The 26699-nt window shown below is 39.1% G+C and overlaps 2 protein-coding genes, 1 long non-coding RNA gene and 1 pseudogene across 3 annotated transcripts; 1 reads left to right on the top strand and 3 right to left on the bottom strand.

The window, feature by feature from the left end:
* Positions 1–2058: 2058 nt before the first annotated feature.
* On the bottom strand, positions 2059–2940 carry LOC122078119 (annotated as a pseudogene).
* A 912-nt stretch (positions 2941–3852) lies between these two features.
* On the top strand, positions 3853–7352 carry LOC122078689. Its single transcript, XR_006140156.1, has 2 exons — positions 3853–3981; positions 7033–7352. It is a non-coding gene; the product is annotated as an uncharacterized LOC122078689 (long non-coding RNA).
* A 1467-nt stretch (positions 7353–8819) lies between these two features.
* Positions 8820–9488, bottom strand: LOC122078118. The gene has a single exon (XM_042643980.1). The coding sequence runs from the start codon at positions 9486–9488 to the stop codon at positions 8820–8822; it is 669 nt and encodes a 222-aa protein (XP_042499914.1).
* Positions 9489–14362: 4874 nt separating this feature from the next.
* On the bottom strand, positions 14363–15031 carry LOC122078117. The gene has a single exon (XM_042643978.1). The coding sequence runs from the start codon at positions 15029–15031 to the stop codon at positions 14363–14365; it is 669 nt and encodes a 222-aa protein (XP_042499912.1).
* Between the last annotated feature and the right edge of the window lie 11668 nt (positions 15032–26699).

The following is a 26699-nucleotide window of genomic DNA, read 5'->3' as shown; positions in this document are numbered from 1 at the left end:
AAAGCACACAAAAAAAAAAAAACACATTTTGGGACATCCCACTCGCGAACAATCAACAACTCGGATCCTAGCCCTCCAGATAGCTCTATTAGATGCCATAGTAGGGTGAAAACTTAACTTTTACATGTCTCTTCTAATTACCTCCTTAATGGTCATTTTTTGCCTACCCCTAGCCCTTTGGCGCAGTGGGTGTAGCCGTGGAGATGCTTGTGAGTTTGCTCAAGGGATTTTGAGTGTTGGCTCCACCAAAAACCTTCTTGGGAGAGGGTTTTGCAAGATTTAATGAAATTAGAAAGGAAGGCAAAAAGAAAAAAAAGGTTATGGTTTCGGGTTTATGGCTTGATGGTTTTTGAAGAGCTATTTCAAGTGGGATTTTAGTCTCAGGTTTTTAACTCGGTGGTGCTTTAGCAGTTGTTTTAGGTGGGACTCGAGCTTCGACTCAGTTGTCAGTTTCTTACTTGGTGCTGGTGTTGGTATTGTCTGGACTCTGGACTCGGGGCTGGACCGGAGTGATTTTTTTGGGCATTATGTTGTAAAGAAGTCCGCTATCAAATTTCGCCCGGAGTCCATTGACGTTGCAGTTGTCTAGAATCTGAACATTCTTTTCTAAACAAATCCATATGTTGTTGTCGAGGTTTCGTTCTCCAGAGATCTTCAAATTTTGAGGGGCATTAAGTTGAACCCTTATATTTAAGAAATAAAAAAGAAGTGAAGAATGAGAGATTCACATGATATGTGCGATGCGCAGGGGTGGAGGCAGCATTGTGCAGAGTTGGCTGGTGTTGGTGACGACTGGTGATGATGCGTAAGAGAATGGCTAGCGGCTGAGCAATCGGGTAGAATGGAGACATGCAAGGGGATTTTGGCATGGTGGTTATAGGGAAGGGTGATAGGGTAAAGGGGAGGTGGAGGATTGCTAGGGTAAAAATGGAAAAATATATCATTAATTGGGTGAATGTTACTATTTTGGGATAGTTTTGTAAATCAGTACCTGATTTTGGGTATTACTGTTAACTAAAACATAAAATGGATAATTTTATAAAAAAAAAAAAAAAAAAAAAACCCAAAAATGAATAATCATGTAATTCTCCCAAAATCTAAACCTTTAAAATGTGTAACATATGTTTTCGTTCTAAAATATCTTGACCGTCCCTTTTTTTTTTTTTTCTTTTCTTTTTTTCATTTTAAACGCATGGCTCTGAACAAACTATACTAAAGACCAATCCCAAAACTGGTCCATAATTATAAAACCGTGATCTCAACTCTATGATCTATCATTTAATTAGTTTTTTATAATATATTTTAAAATATTAATTCAATATCAAATCAATCAATGGCGTATGTGGCAATTATACTCATTTGATAGATAAATGGTCATATTGTTTAGTCATCAATCAAATTTCAAGGTCAAAATCAATCACATAGGACACCGTATATTGGATTTTTTTCTTAATTATCCAAACTTTTATCAAAATTGATTCTGGTACTGAAATGTGATTGCCTTTTAGCCTGAAATTTACTATACAAGTCAAGTGTGAATGACTACAAATTTTGAGATTCAACTAATATGCTACATTCAACCCAAAAATAAAAAATAAACAAACAAACATGCCTTATGACATATTTTTCGAACATTTTACCATGTAGGAAATTAACCCCATTTTGAAAGCTTTACTTGTATTCCTATTTTTGGATACACACCCCTTCCAAGGTTTTTCAAGTCTAAATCCAAGATATTACTTACCCCCAAAAAAAAAAAAATATATATAAAATAAAATTATCATGAAGGGGGGTAGATTAAATAATCATTGTTGTTACTTAATATTAAAAAAAAAAAAAGGGAAAAGGCTATGAAAGCCAATGGAAAACAATGGTATTAGGAAAGCTATCGAATGTAGACCGTTGGATTAGATAGATTACATCAATAATGTTGGGTACTTTTTGTTTTATGTAACCTACCCAGCCCCGACGTTGTACAGTTACTCTTCTTCTCTCTCACTATCTAAGACGATTTCCCATCCCTCACAGCCGCTGCCACTATCCCCGTCGCTGTCGCTATCACCGCTGCTCCACCGCCACGGCCACCCCAAGTCCAAGTTGATGCTGCTGCTGTTGATCGGGTGATGTGGAGAGCTTAAGAGAAAGTGGGGAAGGATCAATGGGGGATTTCTGGTTCAGATTAAGATCCGCCATCCTTGATGAGGGTGGGATTGGTAGCAGAGGTGTCAGACGAACTAGCTTCGTCGATGACGATTCATTTGTTAGGTCGGGTTGTCCCAGGGTTAAATTCTCCATCATATGGGTATCGTAGTTGGCCGGAGTAACCGTCATTGGATATGCTGGTACCATAAATCCCACGCCGGCGGCGGTGGGAAGTCTGCTAGAGTTGTGTTCTCCTGGATGACTTGTTCTTCTTCACTAGTTGATCCCATGAACTATAAACCAGAAATTTGAGAAGAAGAAGAAATAAGATTTAGGGTTTGAAAATTAAAAGAGGGAAAAAATTATGAGAAGTACCGTATCGGGGGTCATGTCAAAGAGGCTAGATCGGCGGCGTCTCCGGTTGAGATTACTTCACTAGAGGAAGTAATTCTGGGCATGGCTAGCGACATGAGTAGGCGCACGAGTCTTGACGAAGTTTCTAGAGATACCTCTCCAGTATCCTTTCCCGACCTTCTGCAGACCTAATAGGAAAAGCCTGTGTTCTTCCTCTATCAATGGAACTCCTAATAATATAATTAAATGAATTTAGTTAACTTCAATTTTGATTAAAAAAAAAAAACAAAGCTCGATCTGGAAGTGAAAGAAAACCTCTCTCTCGCGGTGGCCAGTGATGGAGTGGACGACGTCGTCGAAGGCATAGCCAGAGGCGAGATTGACATTAGGGTCGTGAGGTTGACTGTATCGGGAGAGGTTGTTCATACTGACGACCTTACACATCGTTGCCGTCGCTGCCGCTAGAACAATTGCAGAGGGAAGAACGCCGACGTGGCAATGTTCTGGTGTAGCTACCGAGGGTGGAGATAGAATTAGGGGAGAGACAAGGTGTAACAACTGTGGATTGAAACTTTGAACATTTTCTCCTAATCTAACGGTTATCTCAAATCCTACGGTTAAAATTTCGCTAGCACACCTGATACCATTATGTCCCGCTAGCTTTCCTATACCTCTCCCTAAAAAAAATTACTTATTTCATATTTACATAATTAAAGTAAGCAGAGAAGAATCATATCTGCTTGCGTGGCTATATATCAAGACATAGGTAGGCACAATTGACCATGTTGTCCTACCCAGATGCCTCCGTGCGGCTTCCCATTGGCCTGTGCACTAGTACATTGGCCGTACAAGCATCTAGGTTCTCTTACTCATAAAAAAAGAAATAAAAGCCTATATATTCTTGTTGTTACACCCGTGCCCATCTTGACCAAATTTAAACTTTTGGACATAGGTAATGCAACCTGGGTGACAACCACTTGTAACTTATGGATTTGCCTGAGCTTTAATAGTAAAATGCACCAAGGGATGGAGCTCTCATACTGGAAACACCTTAGAAAGGGTCCGTTCAACTTAAATATCCATTTACACACAAAGGGACCAATTCGGCTTTCATCGGTGAAATCCTCCGGTAAGTTATACCGATCAAAATCGGGTTATTTGGTCGTGGGGCCCGACCCTCATACCTGTGCACCTCAAACCACTCCTAATAGTTGGGACAACATATTAGGGAATAGATTAATGTATCCGGACACCCCAAAGTGGGCTGTTTGTGCCAACCAATGAATTAACCCGATAATGAATGAAAACCCATTTTTCTCTCAAATAGTCCTTAGTTAACTTAAGTGACTATAAATAGAGATTCTTACCATTCCTTTCATTTCTACCAAACTAAAAGCAAGAGAATGGAGAAAATAGAAGAAGAAGAAGAAGAAGAAGAAGAAGAAGAGCAAGGGAGGAGAAAGCAAGAGTTTCCTACCAAGTAAGGTAAGATCATTCTCTACCCCTCTCCACACACACGTCTCTCTCTCCTTAGTCTTTTCCCTTTCTATTGAGCTATTGGAGAATCGTCCCAACCGAATCTCCCTACCCACATGCCCTATGTACGAATTGGTTTGGGGATTTGGTGTGGGGAACTAGCTAGTAAGTTTTGCCACTCACATTAGGTGCATAAACCTCCTCCATAGGAAGCTCCATCAAAAACCCCTAATTTGGGCAATACAAAACCTAGAGATGGGAAAATTTACCAAAACCCACTTTCCCACTAGTCAAAACTACAAATTGGGAGAGGGGTTTAGTGTAGGAGACTTATCCTAGCAAGATTGATGGATCAATTTGAGTCTATGAACCCCCTAATGAAATCTCCAATTTGAGTAACTAAACCCTAGAAATGGTGGGTTTTGTTCAAACCGTCTATACCACACCATTCAAACCCAAAATTAGGTTGGGGAAAAATGAAATTAAATACATTATAGTGGATTGGGATGAGCACATAAGCCATTGGTGGTCACCATATACACCATCAACCGAAATCCCCAAATTTAGCTTAGTCGTGATTTGAATTTTGAGAAATTGGGTGCATTGTATAAACCCATCTTAACCAACCCATTGATTACACTTAATCTAAGTTAATTGAGGTGGGTGAACATCCCCCACATCTAAATTAGCCCTATAGTTATAAAAACCCCGAAATTGAGAACAATTTCAAAGAAAAGGGAAATAGGAAATGAAGCTAGAATATGTGCCTAGGGTCTCATTTCTCTATAGATGATTTATTCCTTAAAAATCTTATGTATCCTAGAAGTAGAACCAAGCGTCGACTGTCCATCATCACTTAGGACTCGAGGTGAGGGGACTTGGTTGATTTTATTTTGTGAGTGGCAAAACTTACTAGCTTAGGTTACGATGCATATGTGGATAAGCATGTTAATTTCATATTATAAACTAGTTATTTGTATTGGTTGTGTATGTTGCATAATGACATGAGTTGTGAATGAAGTGTGTGTGTGTGTGTGTGTGACTGGGATGCAAGGTAGCCAAAGGTTGGGTTCCAGCATTGCATGCCCAGGGTGAATGTGTGTGTGTGGGGGGGTGTTTGAATGGGTGTGTGAGTATGGGGTACAGGATAGCCGAAGGTTGGTTCCAGCACTGTATGCCCACAGGGTGTGTGAGTGTGATTGTAATTTGGTGTGGCATGTTAGAATGCATTGGGCTAGGATAATTACCCCTGTGCTACAACCCATGCCAATAGGGGTTTATGTATTAGCTAATCCTACAGTCCAACGGACCGAGGTTGGAGACGATTTTCAATGACCGAGGTGGGGGGTACCAGCGTTATACAAACCACAAGCGATGTTAGACTCGGTGATGAGATATATTATGGGGGATTATTAATAGGGGCTTACCGGGTACCGAAGTAGCCATGTAGGGATCGGTATGCTCCTGACTCGTAACTAGCTTGTATCCTTGGGAACTGATAACGTACATTCATGACTGGAGATATCACTTAGGTTGCAATAACACTAATACCCAGTATAGACTTAGAGTCTATTGATTAGGTTTGGTTGCTAATAATCCGGATCATGGCATTGCATTTATATAAATACATTCATATTGGTTTAGTTGGTCATTTTTAGAATGCATTGGGCTAGGATAACTACCTCCGTGCTACAACCCTTGCCAATAGGGGTTTATGTATTGGCTAATCCTACCGTCCAACAGACCGAGGTTGGGGACGATTTTTTATGACCGAGGTGGGGGGTACCAACATTATGACAAACCATCAAGCGATGTTAGATTCGGTGATGAGATATATTATGGGGGATTATTAATAGGATCTTACTGGGTATTGAAGTAGCCATGTAGGGATCGGTATGCTCCTGACTCGCAACTAGCTTGTATCCTTGGGAACTGATAACGTACATTCATGACTGGGGATATCACATAGGTTGCAGTAACACTAATACCCATTATAGACTTGGAGTCTATTAATTAGGTTTGGTTGCTAATAATCCAGATCATGGCATTGCATTTATATAAATGCATTCGTATTGGTTTAGTTTGACATTTTTAGAATGCATTGGGCTAGAATAACTATCCCTATGCTACAACCCTTGCCAATAGGGGTTTATGTATTGGCTAATCCTACCGTCCAAAGGACCGAGGTTGGGGACAATTTTCGGTGACCGAGGTGGGGAGTACTAGCGTTGTGACAAACCATCACGCGATGTTAGATTCGGTGATGAGATATATTATGGCGGATTATTAATAGGGGTTTACCGGGGTACCGAAGTAGCCATGTAGGGATCGGTATGCTCTTGACTCGCAACTAGCTTGTATCCTTGGGAACTGATAACGTACATTCATGACTAGGGATATCACCTAAGTTGTAGTAACACTAATACCCATTATAGACTTAGAGTCTATTGATTAGGTTTGGTTGCTAATAATCCGGATCATGGCATTGCATTTATATAAATGCATTCATATTGATTTAGTTGGACATTTTTAGAATGCATTGGGCTAGGATAACTACCTATGTGCTACAACCCTTGCCAATAGGGGTTTATGTATTGGCTAATCCTACCGTCCAAAGGACCGAGGTTGGGGACAATTTTCGGTGACCGAGGTGTGGGGGTACCGGAATTGTGACAAACCATCATGCGATGTTAGATTCGGTGATGAGATATATTATGGGGGATTATTAATAGAGGCTTACCGGGTAACGAAGTAGCCATGTAGGGACCGGTATGCTCCTGACTCGCAACTATCTTTTATCCTTAGGGATCGATAATGGACATTCGTAACTGGGGATACCACCTATGTTGTAGTAGCACTAATACCCATTATAGACTTGAAATCTATTGATTAAGTTTGTTTGATAATAATCTGGATCATGGCATTGCGTTCATATAAACGCATTCATATTGGTTTGGTTGAGCATTTTTATTATTTTTATTTCATGATTTGTTGTGGATGTTTGTGTGCACCCCTCATTGGGTTCATGGAAGCTCACCCCCATTGTTGCCCCCTTTTTAGATGTGGATTTAGGGAACCCTTCAGAGACTGTGACTGAGGAGCCGGCCCTCTACGGAGTTGACTTCAGGGACGAAGAATTGGTCATACATGAGGACGATTGTGTATGCAACGATTGTGCTTTCAGAGCACGTTGAAGATGAGAGTATCATCTTCCCTTTTAATCCTTTTGTTTACATATCAAATGTAGCCCTAGGCGCATAATTGTAATTAATATCCTGTTGCGAAAACATTTTGTTAAATATGATATTTATGATTAGACTCCACCAGTCATGTATATTTGACTCTTATTATTATCTTGTGATCATAGAATCATTTCATAATTTTATGCACTTAAAGTACTGTATCCTAAATCATGGATGGATTATGAACACGTGTACGTGTCCATGTCACTAACCTTCAGATGAGTGGAGATGGGGTGTGACACTTGTGCATTGTAAACATCTTATTTCTTATTTTCGAACCACTGCCCTATCCCATGTGAAACTGTGGTTGAGTGAAAACATAAATTGATGGAGGTTAAAGAGGACCTAGAATTCCAATTTATATTAAATGAATGCTGAAATAGATATCTCAATCAACATATTTTAGGACTCATATCCCAGGTATTTAAGAATCGATGGCCAATCCATATCAGTATAGGCTGTAATCGAAATTAATATCTATGCTGATATGGATTGATTGGTATGGTCCGAATGTGGATTTTTATTTTTTAATGAAAAAAAAAATGTTTTGATTCAGACTGATCCATATCATATCATATTCTTACACGACCTAAATCCCTATCTTATCCATTAATTAAATAGATGCATAATGCCTTGGAACAAAGGAAAGAAAAACAATACCAACAATAACATCAACCCAAGTATCAATCAAGAATTAAAACTCAAATCTGACTCGAAGAAAATAAAGGATAAACCTAATGCGATGACTATTATCAGGTATCAAATAGAGACTTGAATATTTTTTCAATAAAATTCCTTTTTTTTCTCCAATTCGGAAACTTCGTCCAGATTCATTTTAGCATCCAAAATATCTAAAATATAAAAGAATAATTTTTTTTTATACAACAACACAACTAATCCTTATCCCAACTAAATAGGATCCGCTAATAATAATTTTCCTTTATCTGACGTCAAATTTGCCCCACAAGGAATGAGGTGACTTATATGTCATGCTGTTTTCAAGTTTCAAAAAGTTTTCCGGTGTGCTAACCTAGTTATGTGAATATATAATAATTAAAAATAGGAAAAATAGAGACTTCTGGATCATGGCCTCATCTCATGTGACCACAGGGGCCGGAGGACCCAACCTGTGTTCCCTCAGAGCCTAGTAATTATTAGTAAACCACTAAAAACTTAAACCCAAACCACATAAAGAGACACAAACATATTGGTGTTTTCTGTTCTCAGTAGTTCTCAGACGACACCTGCCATCTTGTTTCTAACGGCTACATATAAGATATTTTTCATCTTCTCATACTTTACAATCTTATAGATTCACTACACTGTGAAAATTCTCTCCCTTTTTTTAACCTTTTCACAGGGAGAACCGGAATTGTACGAGTCTGGATCTTTATCCGCGTTAAATGCTCAATCACTCTCTTCCACTTTCCACCAACTCCCCATTACTTTGTACTGCTTTACATTACAGATTACAGATTACAGGACCTAACCTAATTAAAAGAAAGAAGAAGAGGAGAAACGAGTAAAATTAAATCAAACGTCACCTCGATCCACCGCCGACGGAGGCGATTTGGGCGACGACAACCCCACCCTCGACCCACACTTCTAAGCTAACTGAAGTCCCTCCTCTCTTTTGTTTTCGCCGGCAACACTAGGAGGAGAAGGAGATGGAGAGCCGGAAGAAGGGGAAGCGCAGGGGGTCATAAATGGGGTACTCTCTGTTTGCAGATTTTCCACATCGAGTACGACGGAGACCTTCTCCGTCACCAGACTCTCCACCGGTGGATCTTCTTTGGTAATCTCAAAACAATCGCCTAGAGAAACCCTCTTCCTCTTGGGGTTGATGGGGTTTGGGTTCCGTTCCGCCGAGGAAGATTTCTCGGATTCCAAATCCTCTCTGTCCTCTTCCTTGATAGTGAACAGAAGCCTTGACTGCCCATACAGCACATGCCATTTCAAAGGGTTATCGATTTCCGGTGATGGATTCTCCTGGTCCGTGGTGGCCGGAGCTGTCGGAGCTGTTGCGGGCTCGATGCGGGACTGTTTTTTCCAGCAGGAGAAGTATATTAGCTCCTTAGAAGGACTGCTGCTAGTGGTGGTGGTGGTGGTGGAGGTGGAGTAAGGTTCCCCGGAAGCGTCAGACTCTACGGTGGCATTTTGTTGTCGGAATCTACGACGGCACCAGAAGACGTAGGAGATCTCGGCGAGTAGAAGCAAGAGACAGACAAGGAAGACCACAGTCAATCCAGTCCCAAGCTTACTTAGACCGCTCATGTCGATGTTGGAAGTGTTTCCAAAACGAGATCGAGAGGGAGGGGCTTTGTGGTATTGCGACCAAAGTTGATCTTTAGATTATTTGTGTGGACAAAGTGGATTTTGATTTTTAATCATGAAGAGACGGTGAACCGGTTGATAAATAGAGAATGAGTGAATGAAAGAGGGCAGCGAGACCGTACTATTGACTGGTAATAGGCGGTGGCCAATAACGGATATGTATTTTTATCAATAATTACTAGAAGGAGATTTTCTTGGAAATGTTAAATGTAAAAGGGTGGGGCCCCCATGTGACATGGACATATAACATCGTGGCTTTTTGTGGACTTTGTATAAATTCAAAATTTGAATTTAATTAGAAGGAAAGAGGGATGTGGAATGAAGACTAGTTTTGCCCATTAGTCAATCAGGAATTCAGGACCGTGTGATGGAAGTTAACTTCATGTTGATACCGATCTAATTGGTGAATGGTGTCGGAGGTTTAACGTGCGTTGTAGATAAATATCACGAGAAGCAGTTTATCGCTCTTTTTTAATGCCTGATCCAAAACTGGTGGTCACGGGAGTTTTTATTTTATCTTATTTAATTTGTTGAGTGACAAATCATTATCAAGAGCACCTGTCGGTGTGGTGTAGGAAACACCAGATAATGCGTCAATGGGAGAACATACGTGAGTATATTCAGAATACATCACAAGGGAGTAGCAGTGTCTTTTGCACCCTACACAATCTAGGCTCTAGACAGTTTTTACACCAAATTAACATGATTCTTTTTTTTCGATAAAAAAATAATTTATATATCTAAGATTTTAAATCTAGTAGTTTTTTATTTTTATTTTTATTTAAAATATATATATATATATATATTAATCCACCCATAATAATTTTTAATGTTTCTTATAAAAGAAAATGCAATTGAGAGAGGAACTGAAACAATTTCATGTCAATAGCGGGAAGTCAAGACCAAACCAGACCAAGTTTTGAACAAATGTAGGAATGACCTTTCTTCCAAAACAATGAACAATTTAGAGAATAAACAGCTCTTCTTCCAGCTAAGATGATGGGAAATTTTGTTCAAACCGTTTGTCAACATTCACGGGGCATGAAACATATCGTAGAAAACCTATAAAGATGAATTCAAATAAGATACAAAGATATATCAATAATGTGTAATCATTGTACGACCAGAACTTGACCTTGTGGAGCAAGGAGATAAACTAACCTTGCATTTTTTGAAATGGAATCATCTCCCAATTAAGGGACAAAGGAACTCATTTTCATATCAAATTTTGATATGACAAAATAATATATTATTCAGACATACCATCTAAGCTTCTAGGTCATATATCATGTTTGATCATAATTTATTTTCTAGGGGTATTTCAATCATTCTGTTTGAGCGATCATATGACATGTCAAAACATGTGAGGAAATCTCCGAACCTCTAGATATAGCATTCCTTAGTTTTCATTAAATATTCATTATCGTTAGGATATCCTTCAGAGTAACAAAATGAGATGTCTACAATAATAAGTTATGTTACTATAACAATAATCATAATCTTATCCCAACTTGATAGGGTTAGCTACATCGATCAAATATGGTTTAAGATAATAGTAAGCATAAGAATAAAAAGAAGTATAAAAAAGAAGTAGAATGAGATAAAAGAAGAAAAAAAAAGTAGTAGCCAAAGCAACATCATTGGAACATCCCCTTCAAGGGGTCGGCTACACGGGTCATTGTCTTCCATTTACCTCTATTCACTGTCATACTAGAATGAAGCCCTACCATCTACATATATTTTCTTACTACTTCGTTAATAGTCATTTTAGGCATACCTTTCCTTTTGACTTTATGTAATTGAAACTCGTCACTCTCCTTTGTTGTAACCTGGTAATCACTGAGAGGGGGGTGAATCAATGAGTCTAATTTCGATCCCCAAAACTTGTCCAATATCTAACACGGCAAACCCTGATCCACTTGTACATGTACCTGTCCTTGTTTGCACACAGTCGTATGCACACTCAGCCTCTCATAGGCACTTCCAAGTGTGTACACCCATTCGGTATTCCATGCACTTCAATATATATAATGCAAACAAGAAGCACACCCACAACATAGGGTTTTTACGAGGTTAGACAATTTATCTAATTCCTAGGAGTAGTGCTCATAAAGACTTTGTATCTACTCAATACATTACTTTTGACTACACCCACAGTCATGAGCACCCACATCCAATTTTTTTAAGCCAAAGTTGATATGGCACTCGCAGTGCCAGTACAACGTGTAACACCCACTACATGGGAGCAACCACTCCCAATGTTTAGCACCTATTAAGCATTTAACAAATAATACAATTAAATTGGGCTTATATCAATGCCTTACAGTCAAAACCTGCCTAGCATATACATCTACAACTAGCTAGCATGCTTACAGTTCATCCACAACTAACCTAACATGTATACATTCATCAACAACTAAGTCTAGCATACATACATGCATATAATGAAAATCAAAGGTTAGAAAATCTCATAACCGGTTGCCTGGGATGACTGAGAACTTGCACTGACAAGCTTGGTATTCACACCTTCTCTCCCTTTTGGCTTCTTGCTCTTCAAAGTTACCACAGACAAATCTTCATTTGGTTTCTTCTCTTCCTTTTTGGCTTTGCATCAATGCATCATCAACACACATTAACCACTTCCTCAAACACTCATTAATGGAGTAAACAAAACTCCCATTGAGCAACAAAACCCACTCATGGTTCTACCAACAAATGGGGAAGCTCCTCTCTTCATTCTTCTTCTTCCCCTGGCTTAGAAATAAGATACCATCAATATCACCCAACTACCTTTCTAAACCACCATTAATGGAGTGTAAAACAACTCACATGAAGTCTTTAAGCTTTTCAATGGTCAACAATGGAGGGAGGAGATTCACACACGAAAACTATAGCCTTACAATCTCTAAAACCCTTATTTCTTCCACTGTGTAGAGCTCAGAAAGGTGAAGAATTTGTAATTTGGTTCACCTAGATAGGAGTTGAAATGAGGGACATATGACCATTTGAAGCTAGAGCAATGAGATGGTCTAAAATAGAATCTTCGTAGGAGTGGCGTAGGCTACACCGAAGGTGGCCACAACAGAGGCGCAGATCTAGCCGTAGATCTCATCAAAAGGTATCTCTTAATATGAGCCGTCCGATTAAACCAATGGACAATAGACCTAAACCATAAGATTGAATCTCTCAAAGTCAAAGATGACGTCAGCATGACGTAGGTGTTGATGTCGTCAGACGTGTTGTCAAGCTACCATTGGTTACATCAGCGTAAATTTCGGATCTATGTCAACTTAAACCATAAAGGATAAGCATTTAATGATCATTAGATCTGTATCTATAAGATCTAGTTGATCCAGATCCAAGAGATTGAAATCTAAGCTTTGATGATGATGCACATAGGACACACTAGTCAATGCAATACGGTGTAGCGCTAGACCATCATAGCCAATGTACCCAACCAACCCCAACTCATACGCAAGCATCTTTTGCATCAGCATAGCGCGCTCCATTCGATTAGCATTTTGGCCTATGTGGCTCAATCTGAGCTAAGGATCTTTCTGATTCTTTTATATACACATAAGCCCCTACCGTCATATTTCCAGTGCTAAACGCCCCTTATCAACTCAGACCTTCAAAATCTCAAAATTATACAAAAGCCCCTAAAATTTTAAAATTAAAATCTGGAAAATAAACCCAACACTGAGAGCATCTGTTGATTTTTCGGTTTTGATTTTTGAATCGGCTTCACGGAAATACATGTAACTTTTCATAAGTTATCCGATTGGGATGAAACAAAGTGCATTAGAACTGCGACTAAACGATCTATGACTTTCCAGAAAACCTGATTATCTGACTCAATCATATAAAAAGATCAAAATGCCCCTAGACCTTTCCAATTATGCATCTTCCTCATAAGGAATCGGAACGTGATGAAATCATAACCATTGAAAAGATCGAATTTTTTTCGTATCGTTACATGAAGAACACTTTTTAAAAAAAATTCATCTTCAGTGCTGAAATTACCCTCGATTATCATAAATACTGTAACTTCTTCATACGGTATCAGAATGCGATAAAATCAGATGCACTAATCATATGTACTGGATTAGATAAATTACAATATATCTTTTTTATGAAGAAACAGTCTTCCAAAAATGTCATTTTCATTGACAAAAATGCCCATGAGTATAAATAAGCCAATTTTGTCAGTTTTGACTTAGAAACCAGCACCACTTACCATGGATGAATCAAACCACTCTATGCACACATGTGACTATGTTATCTCATCGGTGACATTGAACACTACCATGTCATCACTTTTGACCATGTCACCCAAACTGGTCACATCATCATTGTCACGTGGCCGAGTTACCAACAAGAATAACCATAAAACAACATCCTTTACTGGGGAATCCACGAGTCTACGTTAAACATGGTCATACTACTTCAACTGACTCTCATAAAGCTTGTCCTGGATTGGTGCAACCCCTAACTTGTTTATGATACAATCATTTCTTACTCTGTCTCTCTTGATCTTGTCGCACATCCCTCTCAACATTTTCTTCTATGCTACACCTAATTTATTCAAATTACACTTCTTGACTGCCATCCCATTGCCCCATAATAATTTATTTTATTACATCCTTAGTAATGTCAAACCAAATTGATAATTTGTGGCCCACTCAATTCTACAACATGGAAAATTTACATGGTTATTTTGACAAGTAGATAACTTTTGTTTTTTTTTTTTTTGGTAATGCAAAATCTTATTGAAAAAAGGACCGGTTACAAGCCAAGGCATCAACTTCGCAGAGCTAATTCGACCAAGGAGTGGATTGAGGCCATACTGTCCTACACCAGATGGACAAGCCTCTCCTTGCAAGGGTGTCGGCAATACCGTTAACAGCCCTTGGAACATAAGAAAATGAACACTCTATAGGGTTGGCACACATGAACCTGATATCCTCAATGATAGGCCAAATTTGAAAAGGAATACAGCTAGAATCATTTGAAAGGGCAGTAATCACCTCTTGGTTGTCTGATTCCACCCAAAGGCGAAAATATCCTAAACCAATTGCTTCCAAAATACCTTCCTTAATTGCTTCAGCTTCTCCGCTAATGATTGAGTGCATTGGTGTTGGATTCGATGCAGCCAACAGTGGATATCCATTGTGACTACGAGTACTAAAGCCTAAGGCACCAAACGATTTATCTTTAACAAAAGATGCATCGGCATTGATTTTCAACACATCAAGAGGAGGAGGAATCCAAACTAGATGTTGATCTGGCCTTGGTGGAGTAGCAGTAGGAAGATCCACAACCTCTTCATGAGACTTGGCTCGATTGAACTCGTTAAAGAAAGCTTCAGCTTTGCATATTACATCAGAAGGGGTCCAATTATCTCTTTCGAAGATGAGCTCGTTCCTAGCAAGCCAAAGCGTCCAAACCACAAAGGAACATAGGCTGAAGTTCTTCTTGGTCATTAGTTTATCTTGTGAACTGAGGTCACACCATTGTTGGATCCAAGAGTGAATGAGAAAGGAGGGGTCATCAGGGATCCGATGGGAGAGAGAGGACCCGAACCAAATGGCCTTAGCAAATGGGCAATGAAGAATGATATGGTCAATGGATTCAGATTGTGCTCCACATCTTGGACAAGAAGGATCAATTGGGATTTGTCTTCTGTTGAGGCCTTCAGCTGAAGCAACACCATTAGCAGTCATACGCCATAGGAAAGAGCGTATCTTAGGTAGTGTATTGCAACTCCATATGAAATTCCAAACTGTACTTGGAATATTAGCCCTGATTGATCGATGAGATGAAGAGCCCCTACCTTCTATTTCCTCCTCTTTTTTATTCGAAAGTAAGTGGTATGCGGACTTAACTGAGAATGATCCATTCCAAGATGCACCCCATACTTGAAAATCCTCTATGATGTGTAAACCCAGTTGAATTTTCCTTATCTCACTCGTATCAGATGGGGAAAACCAGGAGGTCAAAAGGTCATTTCTCCAACATCTGTTAATAGGGTCAATAAGGTCTGAAACCCAAACCAGAGTGCATCCAGGGAGAGGGGGATGTTGGAGCTTGAAATGCTTAAGTGAGTAGAGCCATTTGTCTTCCCAAATTCTAACCTTGTTGCCTGTGCCAATACTCCAGATAAGACCCTCTTCTAAAACAGATCTACCCAATAGCAAACTACGCCAAGCCCAAGAAGGGCGATTACCCACTATAGCAGAGAGAAAGTTAGAGTGGGGGAAATAAATTACCTTCAGGTGCTTTGCCCACCAAGATTCTGGATTCTTCCATAAATTCCAAGCTGCTTTAGCAAGAACAACATGATTTTGGAGCTTTGGATGCTTTAAGCCTAGCCCTCCTTTCGACTTCGAACAACACAACCTGTCCTATGATATCCATTGAATTTTTGAGTCATTCTCTCCCTGCCCCCAAAAAAATTTTGCAGAAGCTTTTCGAATAGCATCATGGTGAGAGGTAGCTTGAAATGCGAGGCGGGATAACCAGAAATTGATGAAACAACTGATTTTAAAAGAATCTCCTTATCAACTGGGGTAAGAAGCTTTTCCTTCCAACCTTCAATTTTTGCCGAGGTTTTGTCTCTAATTTCTCTAAACAGAGCAAACTTGTTGATGCCAAAATCAAGAGGGAGCCCAAGATATTTATGAGGACCTTCACCATATTTAATATGTAATATACGAGAAAACCATCTTTTGAAACGCAGAGCTGTATTTGGGCTAAAGGTAAGGACTGATTTTTTTCCTATTGATTGACTGGCCACTGGCTTTGCAATAGAGATAAGGCAGCCCTTCAGATTGTGGATCTGCTCTAGCTGCATTTCTGAAAATAATACGCAGTCGTCCGTAAATAGTAGATGAGATACTGCTGGTGCTCTGTTTCTAACTCTTATTCCCCTTATAAGATTGTTCCTTTCAGTAGATGCTAAAATTGAGCAAAGAGCTTGAGTGCATATAGTGAATATTGCCGGGGAGAGAGGGTCCCCTTGCCGGATCCCTCGAGTAGGAATAATGTTGCCATATAGAGTACCATTGATCAAGAAACTGAAATTAACAGAGCCGATCTCAGACATGACCATTTGAACCCATGAAGAATGAAACCTAAGGTGGAGGAGAACTTGTTCGATGAAGGCCCATTCTAGCCTATCATAGGCTTTCTTGATGTCAAGTTTCAAGGCTATAAAGCTCTTCTTGCCTTTCTTCCTACCCCTAATGTAATGATATAGCTCATGGGCTAGGAAGACATTATCTGAAATAGATCGCCCAGGTATGAAGGCCGATTGCGGGGCAGCAATTATGCACTGAAGCACTTCTTGGAGACGGTTAGCCATAATTTTTGAGATAATCTTCATCGCCACTCCACATAGGCTAATCGGTCTGAAATCCTCAACCAATTCTGGGCAGTTCTTCTTTGGGATGAGGCAAATAATGGTTTTATTGAAGTGGGGAGGGAGAACTATTGTATGAAAAAATTCAGAGATAAAACCAAACAACTCAACATGTGTTAGATCCCAAAATCTTTGGAAAAACACGGGAGGGAGACAGTCAATACCTGAAGCTTTAATAGGCTTCATAGCAAAGAGAGCTTTTTTAACTTCATCAATGTCCGGGCATGTACATAGCGATTCATTAATGTCTTCTGTAACTGATGCAGTGATACAATTCAATGTCTGATGTAGGGAATCCACATCAACACCTTCATAAGTATAAGTTTACTGGAACGAAGAAAGAATCTCCTTTTTTTATCTCAGACTGAGATGTTATCTAAGAACCAATAGGCTTTTTCAGCTTCAAGATTTTATTAAATTGCCTTCTTTGAATAGTTGAAGCATGAAAGAATGAAGTGTTTAGGTCTCCACCATTTAACCATTGGATCCTAGATTTTTGTTTCCAAAAATCTTCCTCCTTCAAAAGCTCATCAGCAAGCTGTGAAGTAATCTCAGACATACGAGTTTGGGAGAAAACTGAAGATGGGAGGCTCATAAGATGTTCCAACTCCTCCTTAAGGTTGGATATGTTAATTTGCAAATTACCAAAAATCTCAGAATTCCATTTCTTAAAAATTTTTCTACAATTCTTCTGTTTGGAATTTAAGACCTGAGAACCAGTTCCATCACAAATCTTGGACCAAGCTGATTTAGCAGCATTTTTGCAATCCTTGTGCCTTAACCACATTACTTCAAATCTAAATGGACGAGGACCCTGTGATCTGCCGCCTTCAGTGTCAACCAATAAAGGGAAATGATCCGATCCGACAGTTGAACGAACAAAGACAGTAGAATTAGGTAACTGACAGCTCCACGAATGATTGGCAAATGCTCGATCAAGACGCACTCTGATGTTGGTTGCCCCTTTCCTTTTATTATTCCAGGTGTAAATTGGTCCTTTACTGCCTAGGTCCATGAGAGTACTATCTCCAATTACATCCCTGAACATTTGAATATCCCTATCTCCACTTCTATTTCCGCCAACCTTTTCTTGCCAAGTTAGAATGGAATTGAAATCCCCAAGGCATAGCCATTCCCCTGAACGATTGGCAGCAATGCCCCTAAGTTTATCCCAGACCACAATCCTCTTAGACTTGTTAGGATCTCCATAAACAAAGGTGAGGAAAAATCGAGAATTACCCGCTGTCTGAACTTCAGTATCAATTATGTTGGCATCAGCAAAGAGCACCTTAAGCTGGGTATTTTTCTGCCAGAATAACCCAAGACCACTTGATCGATTACAAGAGTCAACTCCAAAAACAGAGTTCATTTGAAGCTTTCTTTGCATCTGTTGAAGTTTAGAAACCAAGCATTTTGTTTCCATGAGGAATATAACATCTGGTCTATCTTTCCTGGAGAGGTTGAGCAAGGAACGGATTGTCAGGGAACCCCCCAATCCCTGACAATTCCAATTGAGTATTTTCATGATTCCCCATGAGGCTGATCCCCAGCCGCCACGGGGTGTTGCATTAAAAAATGCTCTGCTGGGGAGGAGGAATTGTTTACCGAAGGAGTGGGAGCAGGGTATGGCCTTGCTCTGCGTGCTTTCTTTTGTCTCACAACTTTAGAATTTTGCCGAGCAGGATGAAGACGATGGGTTTTAAGAGGATGAGCAGGGGTGGTATCAAGAAGTTGAGAGTGGATGGATCATAGTTAGCAAATTCGGATTCGGGAATTATTCGGGCGGAGAATTATTCGGAATAATTCGATTGATTAATTTAAGAATTCGATCAAAAAAGCGGACAAAATAAAAATTGGAGTCGGATTCGGATTCGAGAATTATTCAATTAAAAAAATAAAAGTCGAGAAAAAAATTCGGATATTATTTTTATAGTTTATTGTATATTTTTTATTTATCAAGTTATTAACTTGATTTGTATACCTAGAAAGAGCAAATTACTTTATATAATAAAGTAAAAAACTATGAAAAAATTATTATTGAGCGATGGAAGCAATGGTTATTGTAATCCAATTTCTACTCATGAAATAGATTAGGTCCCAAAACAGTGAAAGCAAGATTACAACTACAATAAAACAAATAAATAAATTGACCACAAAAAATTTTCACTATCATTTTGCTTGGGTTCACAAGACCCATATTGCACTAAGACGCACTACTTTTTCAAAATTAAAGTAACAATATAAAAGAAGATTGATTGATACGGCGATATGAATCTGTCCTGGTCCCTCGGAACCTCAAATTATCCATCAAGGCTTGATATCTCCCCTATCTTAGGATGAACTGATGAAGTTATGAGAAAGAAACGAAACAAATAGTAGATTCGTACGATTGTTATAGAAGAATTAGGTAGAGAAAAAATATGGGAAGAAAGAGGCGAAAATTTGTGGGAGAAGAAGATGAAAAAAAAAAAAAATTATTTTAGTGGTGGTTACCGTGGGTTTCATATATGACGTTTTGTTTTTTTTTTTTGTTTTCTTTTTATAATATTGTTTAAGTGGACCGAATAATTCAGTTTAATTCAGCCCGAATTATTCGTGTTTTAAATTTAAATTAGTAAAAAGCGCGTTTTTTATCGAATTTTATTTTTAATTCGGATTCGGTCCGAATTTTTTATTTAATTCGGTAAAATTCAATTTGGCTGAATAATTCGTGAATTATTCGGCCGAATTGTTAACTAGGGGATGGACTGAGGCGGAATGGTGCAAGGCTCTATTGATGATGGGCTGGTAGAGTCGGTACTTAGAAAGGCTGGCATGGAGAATGGGTTAAGAGGATATCCGGTTGGGCTTGGGGTTGTTCTGTAATTATGATTGATGGGCTTGGTGCAAAGGAGGTGTTGGTATTGGGCCTAGGTTGTTTGGTGGGCTGAGTTGCAGATGCAAGTAGGGACAGGGCTTGAAGAGGGAGGCCCAATTCTTGAGCTTGTTCAATAGGGGTAGTTATGGAAATATTTGATAAGGTCGGGGGAATGGTTAATATAGCTTGGGTAAGTTCTGGGTTTTGGAGGATGTGCGCAGGCAGAGTTGGGATAAGGTTGCCAAGTTGGGTAAGGTTTCCAAGTTGATTAGTGGCCGTAGGGTGAGGATGAGACATGGAGGGAAGGTAGGTATGCTTCGACGTTGATGGGTGGTGATGGAGTTGCATAGGGTTGTGGAAATGATTGTACGAAGTTTCTCTGATTTGGTGTGCTACTGGGCTTGTGATTGTGACCTGACGAGGGGGTGAAGTATGGGGCACCAAGCAGCTTGTGAGGCCCATCATTGGCTGAGCGCGCGTGGGTGGAAAGGTCTGAGAGGGGTGTAGGAACTGATCTTCCATAGCTCCGGTGGAAGTATACTCCGGTGGGCTGAAATCTTGGGGGCTCACTTCGTCATGTGTGTTGGCTTGGGATACACCAGCGGATAAGATTGTAGCAGAATCAATGAGCCGATTATCAAGTGTATAGCCTCTGATTTCATTCCCAAAACGTGGAGTGGGACGGGTACTTGTAGATCTACCGGAGTTGGCTGAGAAAACTGATGAACATCTCGATTCATCATGGCCTAGGAGACCACAGATGACACAAATCAAAGGTAGACGTTCATACTTCACCTTAATGTCAATCTGAAGACCAGACCGTTGCCGAATCGGAATGGTAGTGCGGAGGGGGTTGCGAATGTCCAGGATCACCCTTGCTCAGAGATAATGTTGGCGTTGCCCAGCTTGAAAACCTCGTATAAGCATGATTTTCTTAGGGATACCAATCTTTGACGCTAGTTGCAGCCCAAGGTTAAGCTCCATCAGTTCAAGGTTGGGTGAATGGAGTTGAACTCAGAAGGCAACTCTATGAAATTCCCATTTCTGCTCTAGGTTCCAAGGTTCAAGAACAATCAAATTGCCTGCTACAGACCACAGTTCCTCGGCAAGAACATTCTCCATATCATTCCTGTGGTTGAACTGGAATAAGAACCTATTCTGGTTCATAACAGAGACTCCAACTCCTAGCTTGAGATTCCAGGCGTTAACCAGTCCATCCGTCACCGCTTGTTTCCTGTATCGTTTTCCCTCTAAAACAAAACCCACAAGGGTTGTGGACCATGATTCTGCAAGGCGGTCTTCTGTCTCGTCGTCGAGGAGGAAGACATCTTCTTCGAATGGATCGACATTGTTACCAGTGTTCGAAGACTGTGCCTCAGTATTTGAGGGGGAAATTGGTTGAGCAGATGATGTAGAGCCAGTATGAGTAAGGAGGAGACGCCGTGGTGGATCAGCCATAAATCGGGATTAGGATAAAAACGAGGGATGGGAAGGATCACCGCCCTAGATGGGAAGAAGCACCTCCCTAGATGGGGAGAAAATGCACGTCATACGACGGAGATAGAAAGGCTCTTCCAAAGTTAGCTGGATAGTACGGATCACTCCCGCTTCACGAATGGTGTGAGATGAGATGAAATGGTATATTCTTATGTATGTCTCATAAGTGGAATGTGGGGTGAGTGGCTTATTATTTTGTTCCCCCCATAATGCTCTCATGCGCCCACGGAGGAGAAGGAGTCGCGTGGGCCCCATTTTTCAGTGAAGTGGCCTTTTCCCCATCGCATTGGTGCCAATGACCTGTTTTGTGATATGAACAGTCACCACTCACCATCACCATCCACGGCCCACTTACAAAAGCTACAAAATATATATATATATATATATGGATGTGGGACCCAATGAGAGATGTGGCCTTAACGCGCGGTTGGGGTTATATATCATATTCTGATGATGAAAGAAATCCAAAACAGGGAGTGTCTGATGAGTTCGTGATGTCTAATGTGTTCCCCAAGATTTGGAACACTTGGTCGACGAACACTAAAGAGTCCCATCTTAATTAATCGTGGTTCCTATATGGAAGGCAACTATGTAATTTTGAGATACTGAAGTCCCAAAGCTGATTGGCTCAACAGACAACTTGTTAGTTTGAAGTGGGAATTTTGAGTAGTGGGAAGGGACTCCATGGGTTCATGTATTAAGAATAAGTTGAGTGCAGTTGTGACAAACCTTGAGGCTCATATTTATCTAACTTTGATATCCTCTTATGTAATTAGTAACAATTTCTACCAAAATAAATAAATAAATACTAACAATGAAAAGGAGAGAGTTAGGTTGATTAGTTATGTAGTGAATGCAACCTCTTAAGTAGGTATGATTTGTTAACCCCTTAAGGTCACTGTGGAAAGATCAAGTAGTTATTACTACTTTTGATTTTAGTTGTATAGAATGTCACCAATCTATAGTTATGTCTTTGTTTGTTATTGAATGTGATGTGGAAAGATTAACAATTAATGTTTAGTTAGTTATAATTTGCTATTGATGATCATATGGATCAAAATTTTCATGCTATTCAATTCATGTTCAAATCAGTTAAAAAAGTTGAAATATTCAAGAAATATCTTGTTACATATTTTCGATATTCATGAGTAAAATTGAGAAATATAGTAAGAGAAAATGAGCCCAATTCAATTGTTAATCCTTCTTTTTTTTTTTTAATACAATTTGTGAAGGGAAAAAGATCCCCAAACCGTCAGTATGGGAATGTTTTTCCATGACCTCTCATGTCCTTGTAGGTCTTTTACTGACAAAACAAATTTTCACACTCCAACTGGTCGGAGTGTCAATTCTACGCCTGCACTGATTATTGTTGTACGAGTCCTTTTATCTTATTAATACACTAATACATGACTTTGAAAATTGAGCATTTAATTAATAATCCATTTAAGGCCCATTAAGAAATAAATGGTTCAGTAGCTTGTTCAAAGTAAGCTTAGCAATCGGCTTGGTTCCAGTTTTAGGTTTGATTGCGGTTCGGTTCAAAGGGGTGATGGTGTGAACAGAAACCAAAAACTGAGAACCGAGTCTGTTTTGATGTGATGTTCCGTTTCTCGTTTTCTTTTTCCTTTGTTTTCTATTTCTAGTGCAAGTTCTAAAACCCTAATAAGAAGTAATCTACTTCGGTTAAACAGCAACCCTAAAACAATTTAGAAGAAGAAGAAGAAAGAAGATCTCTACTTCTTGCTCCTCTGCCGGACTTTAGTTGTCCTTCTCTCTTTGTGGTCTAAAACTTAATTGCACACGGAGAAAGAAGCAAATGGGCTGATCAACTGATGAGCACAGACACAGTACTTGGGCTTGGGTTGGTCTGTAAGGCCGGGTTGATTCATTCTCCAGCCTGACCTCAATCGGTTTATATGTCCACTTAAAAAGGTCATCCAAAGAGCAGAGTAAAAGTCTATTCCATTTCCCCTCTGCCCAATTCTTCCATCCTAATCAAGGGCCTATGGGCCAACAATAGAATTTAGGGAAGGGGGGGTAGAGGAGAGAGGAGGGAAGGAAGGCCCATAGGCCCAGAGAAAAGGGAAGGCTCAAGGCCAACATAAGGGGTGGGGAGTCTGGGGAAAGCTGTTGATCAAAGTGCACTGTACTATGGGCTTAGCTTGACTGAATGTAAGACCAGGATCCGTTAATTGTGAAGGCAAGGATGGGTATTGGCCCACAATGGGTCCACAAAAAAAATTATGCATTTACCTTAGGTTCACCTTCATTCATGGGCTTAACTCTGCTCAACCGGAACCCAACTCATTTTTTACAATTAAGATCTAGTTGTTGTTGTTGTTTTTTTTTTTTTTTTTTTTTAAATGGAGTCTCATGAATACAGTACAGTTCTTTGCTGACTGGACAAGATCACAAGAGGCATGCCCATGAAGAATGGTACAAGACTTGTCAAAAGATGATTAAAGCATTCCAGAAGGGTTTTATTTTTTAGTGAATGGAGAGCATCTAAGAACTTGATTTAAAATTTGGAACTTGTAAAGCTAGAATTACAACTGGAGAAGATTCCAATCAAAAGCTGTTTAAAGCTACCATGAAGCTCGACTTTGAACTTATTGCCCATCCAAGAACATATTCTATCCTGCACATGGGCTTGATTACCTTGGGCTGAAATTGCATATCTTAAGAAACATTGAGGGCCCAGACCAGCTCATTGCCAAATTCCCTACATATGTGTAGTCCCTGTAGGCATTCATAAAGTTTCCAATCCTTTGATGGGTTAATGTTCAGTCTCTTGGAGCACAAAAACAACTTGATACACAGCTCCTCTCTCTCTCTCACTCTCTCTCTATGTGAGAGGTTAAAATGCTTGAAGAAAAGGACCCAACAATCATAAAAAGCAGCATCATTTCCTAAAATCTCATCAGAAACATTCTAGTAAACTAGCATGTGTGTTCCCCAACTTTTTGACCAGCTCTTCTGCCAAGACTTGGAATAGGAAAACAACTATACAGTACACACTAAGGTAGTGCTATCCTCTCTCTCTCTCTCTCTCTCTCTCTCTATCCAATAGAACTGAAGCATCACATAAAGAAGTGTCCTACCTTGGATCCCTCAATCATCAGTTTCAAATGATAAATGCACAAATATAAACAGATAGTTGGATGGATGAGAGAGAGATGATGATTGAAGACTGCGGATACCTATTGATAATGGGGGGCTTTCAGATCCAAGATTGCCCTTACTCCCATGCAAAGAATTTCACTTATGAGAGAAAGGAAAAAGGAGGGAAGAAGTTGATGGTGACCTCATAAAAAGAGCCGTTCTTATAGCTCCCTTTTCTAAAAGTCTGCAAAAGTTGAAGGTGTGGAAACTTTGTCTCCATGCCTATGTATCTTTTGCAGATGCCAAAACAATCTTCTTTTGTTGCTTGTTAAAGTCTCCTCACCTGAGGGGGGAATGGCAGCTTGTCTTGCTTGACTCATGGTATTCAATACAACCAAAGGAGGTGGTACATTTGGGTACTACTTCTTACTACTTTGGTACATTAATATATGATACTCCCAGAAGCTAGCTGCTTTCTGTAGTTGATTTTAAGGATCATCAATCTTTGCTTCTCGATGTAATCTTTCCTTCATCAGGTTTTAGGGTTACATTAATTTCAGATTAATTGGATAGTTTTAATCCAATGGGTTCTGGAAGGCAGCTTTGATTATGGCCAGGAAGGATGATGATCATGAAATCATGAATCTGTATTCTTTGAAGACCTTAATTAAAAGGGAAAAATTGCATAAAGCTAATCTTGGATTAAATTTGAATTATCAAAATTTTTAATTTTTGTAATAATATTATCTTGTGTGGGTTGTATGCATGATTCAGTATTTAACTAGATAAATCCAAAGAATTAGCTTTAGCAACTTTGGCCCTGTTAAAGCCACTTAACATGGATGTCCTAAAGGATATCCAGAACTTTATAAAGGGAGAAAAACAGGCAAGTACTAATATAAGAAAGGGCACCCATTATCTCATAGAGAAAATTAATAATAAAAAAACCCACAACAAAGAAAATATAAAATCTTGAGAAAGATACTTGATTTGAGTTGCAAAAGACATTTAGGGTTTCATTTATGATAGATAGGAAAAGTTCTAAAAAGTGAACAAAAACCATGTTGGCCAAAGATCAAAAGGAGAAAGAAGGTGATTGGCTCTCTCAAAGCTAAGATGGGGTGTTGGCCTAATGAGTATGTCTGTCTGTCATCCCATATATATAAGGCTTATGCTAGAAGTTTTAACAGCCACTATAGCACCTTTGGTGACGTCTCCCTTTATCACCCTACTGGGGGCAAAGCTCGAGGCCTGCCTTGTCTTCATCTGACAAGGGCAAGGGCTCCCACCACCATCATTTGAGGGGGTCACTAGACTAACACTAAATATAATTATCCTATACCAAAACACTGAGAATTACCTATCCTCTTTTACCCTACTGTTCCAAAGATTACAGGACCATATCATATACAAATGAGTGGTAAGAGATTTATATATTGAACTTTTCAATCAATCTCTTCTGTGCAGCAAGGGTAAAATATAGATCAGATTAGTATCTGATTTGATCACTTAGGACATGGATATGCTTACAAACAATCATCATGTCTTGTTTTAAATTTAGGCCTTTGTAGAAAAACATAACATAAATGAAGATCTTTGTAGTCGATGGTATAATTACATTTGAAATACTAATTTTTAATTTATATATCAGAACCTAATGAATATCTCATCATGTCTTGTTTTAAATTTAGGCCTTTGTAGAAAAATATAACATAAATGAAGATCTTTGTAGTCGATGGTATAATTACATTTGAAATACTAATTTTTAATTTATATATCAGAACCTAATGAATATCTCATCATGTCTTGTTTTAAATTTAGGCCTTTGTAGAAAAATATAACATAAATGAAGATCTTTGTAGTCGATGGTATAATTACATTTGAAATACTAATTTTTAATTTATATATCAGAACCTAATGAATATCTCATCATGTCTTGTTTTAAATTTAGGCCTTTGTAGAAAAATATAACATAAATGAAGATCTTTGTAGTCGATGGTATAATTACATTTGAAATACTAATTTTTAATTTATATATCGGAACCTAATGAATATCTCTCTTTTATAAATAGTGGAAGTCTTGAATACTTTTTATTTTTCAGAAAAAAAGATGTCTTGAATACTTAGGAGTGCATTGTAAGTATTCTCTCTCTCTTTACCTCTTAGTTTACTGTTCAAGGATTCCTCGTGTTTCATTTCTCTTGTTGATTGAGCAAAACCTATTTATGTCCTGACATGACTCAATAAATGAGTGCAACAACTATTGAAAACCCTA

This window comes from Macadamia integrifolia, chromosome 5 (genome assembly GCF_013358625.1).
Source record: "Macadamia integrifolia cultivar HAES 741 chromosome 5, SCU_Mint_v3, whole genome shotgun sequence".
NCBI lineage: Eukaryota > Viridiplantae > Streptophyta > Magnoliopsida > Proteales > Proteaceae > Macadamia > Macadamia integrifolia.
This window is presented reverse-complemented; position numbering and strand designations above follow the sequence as displayed.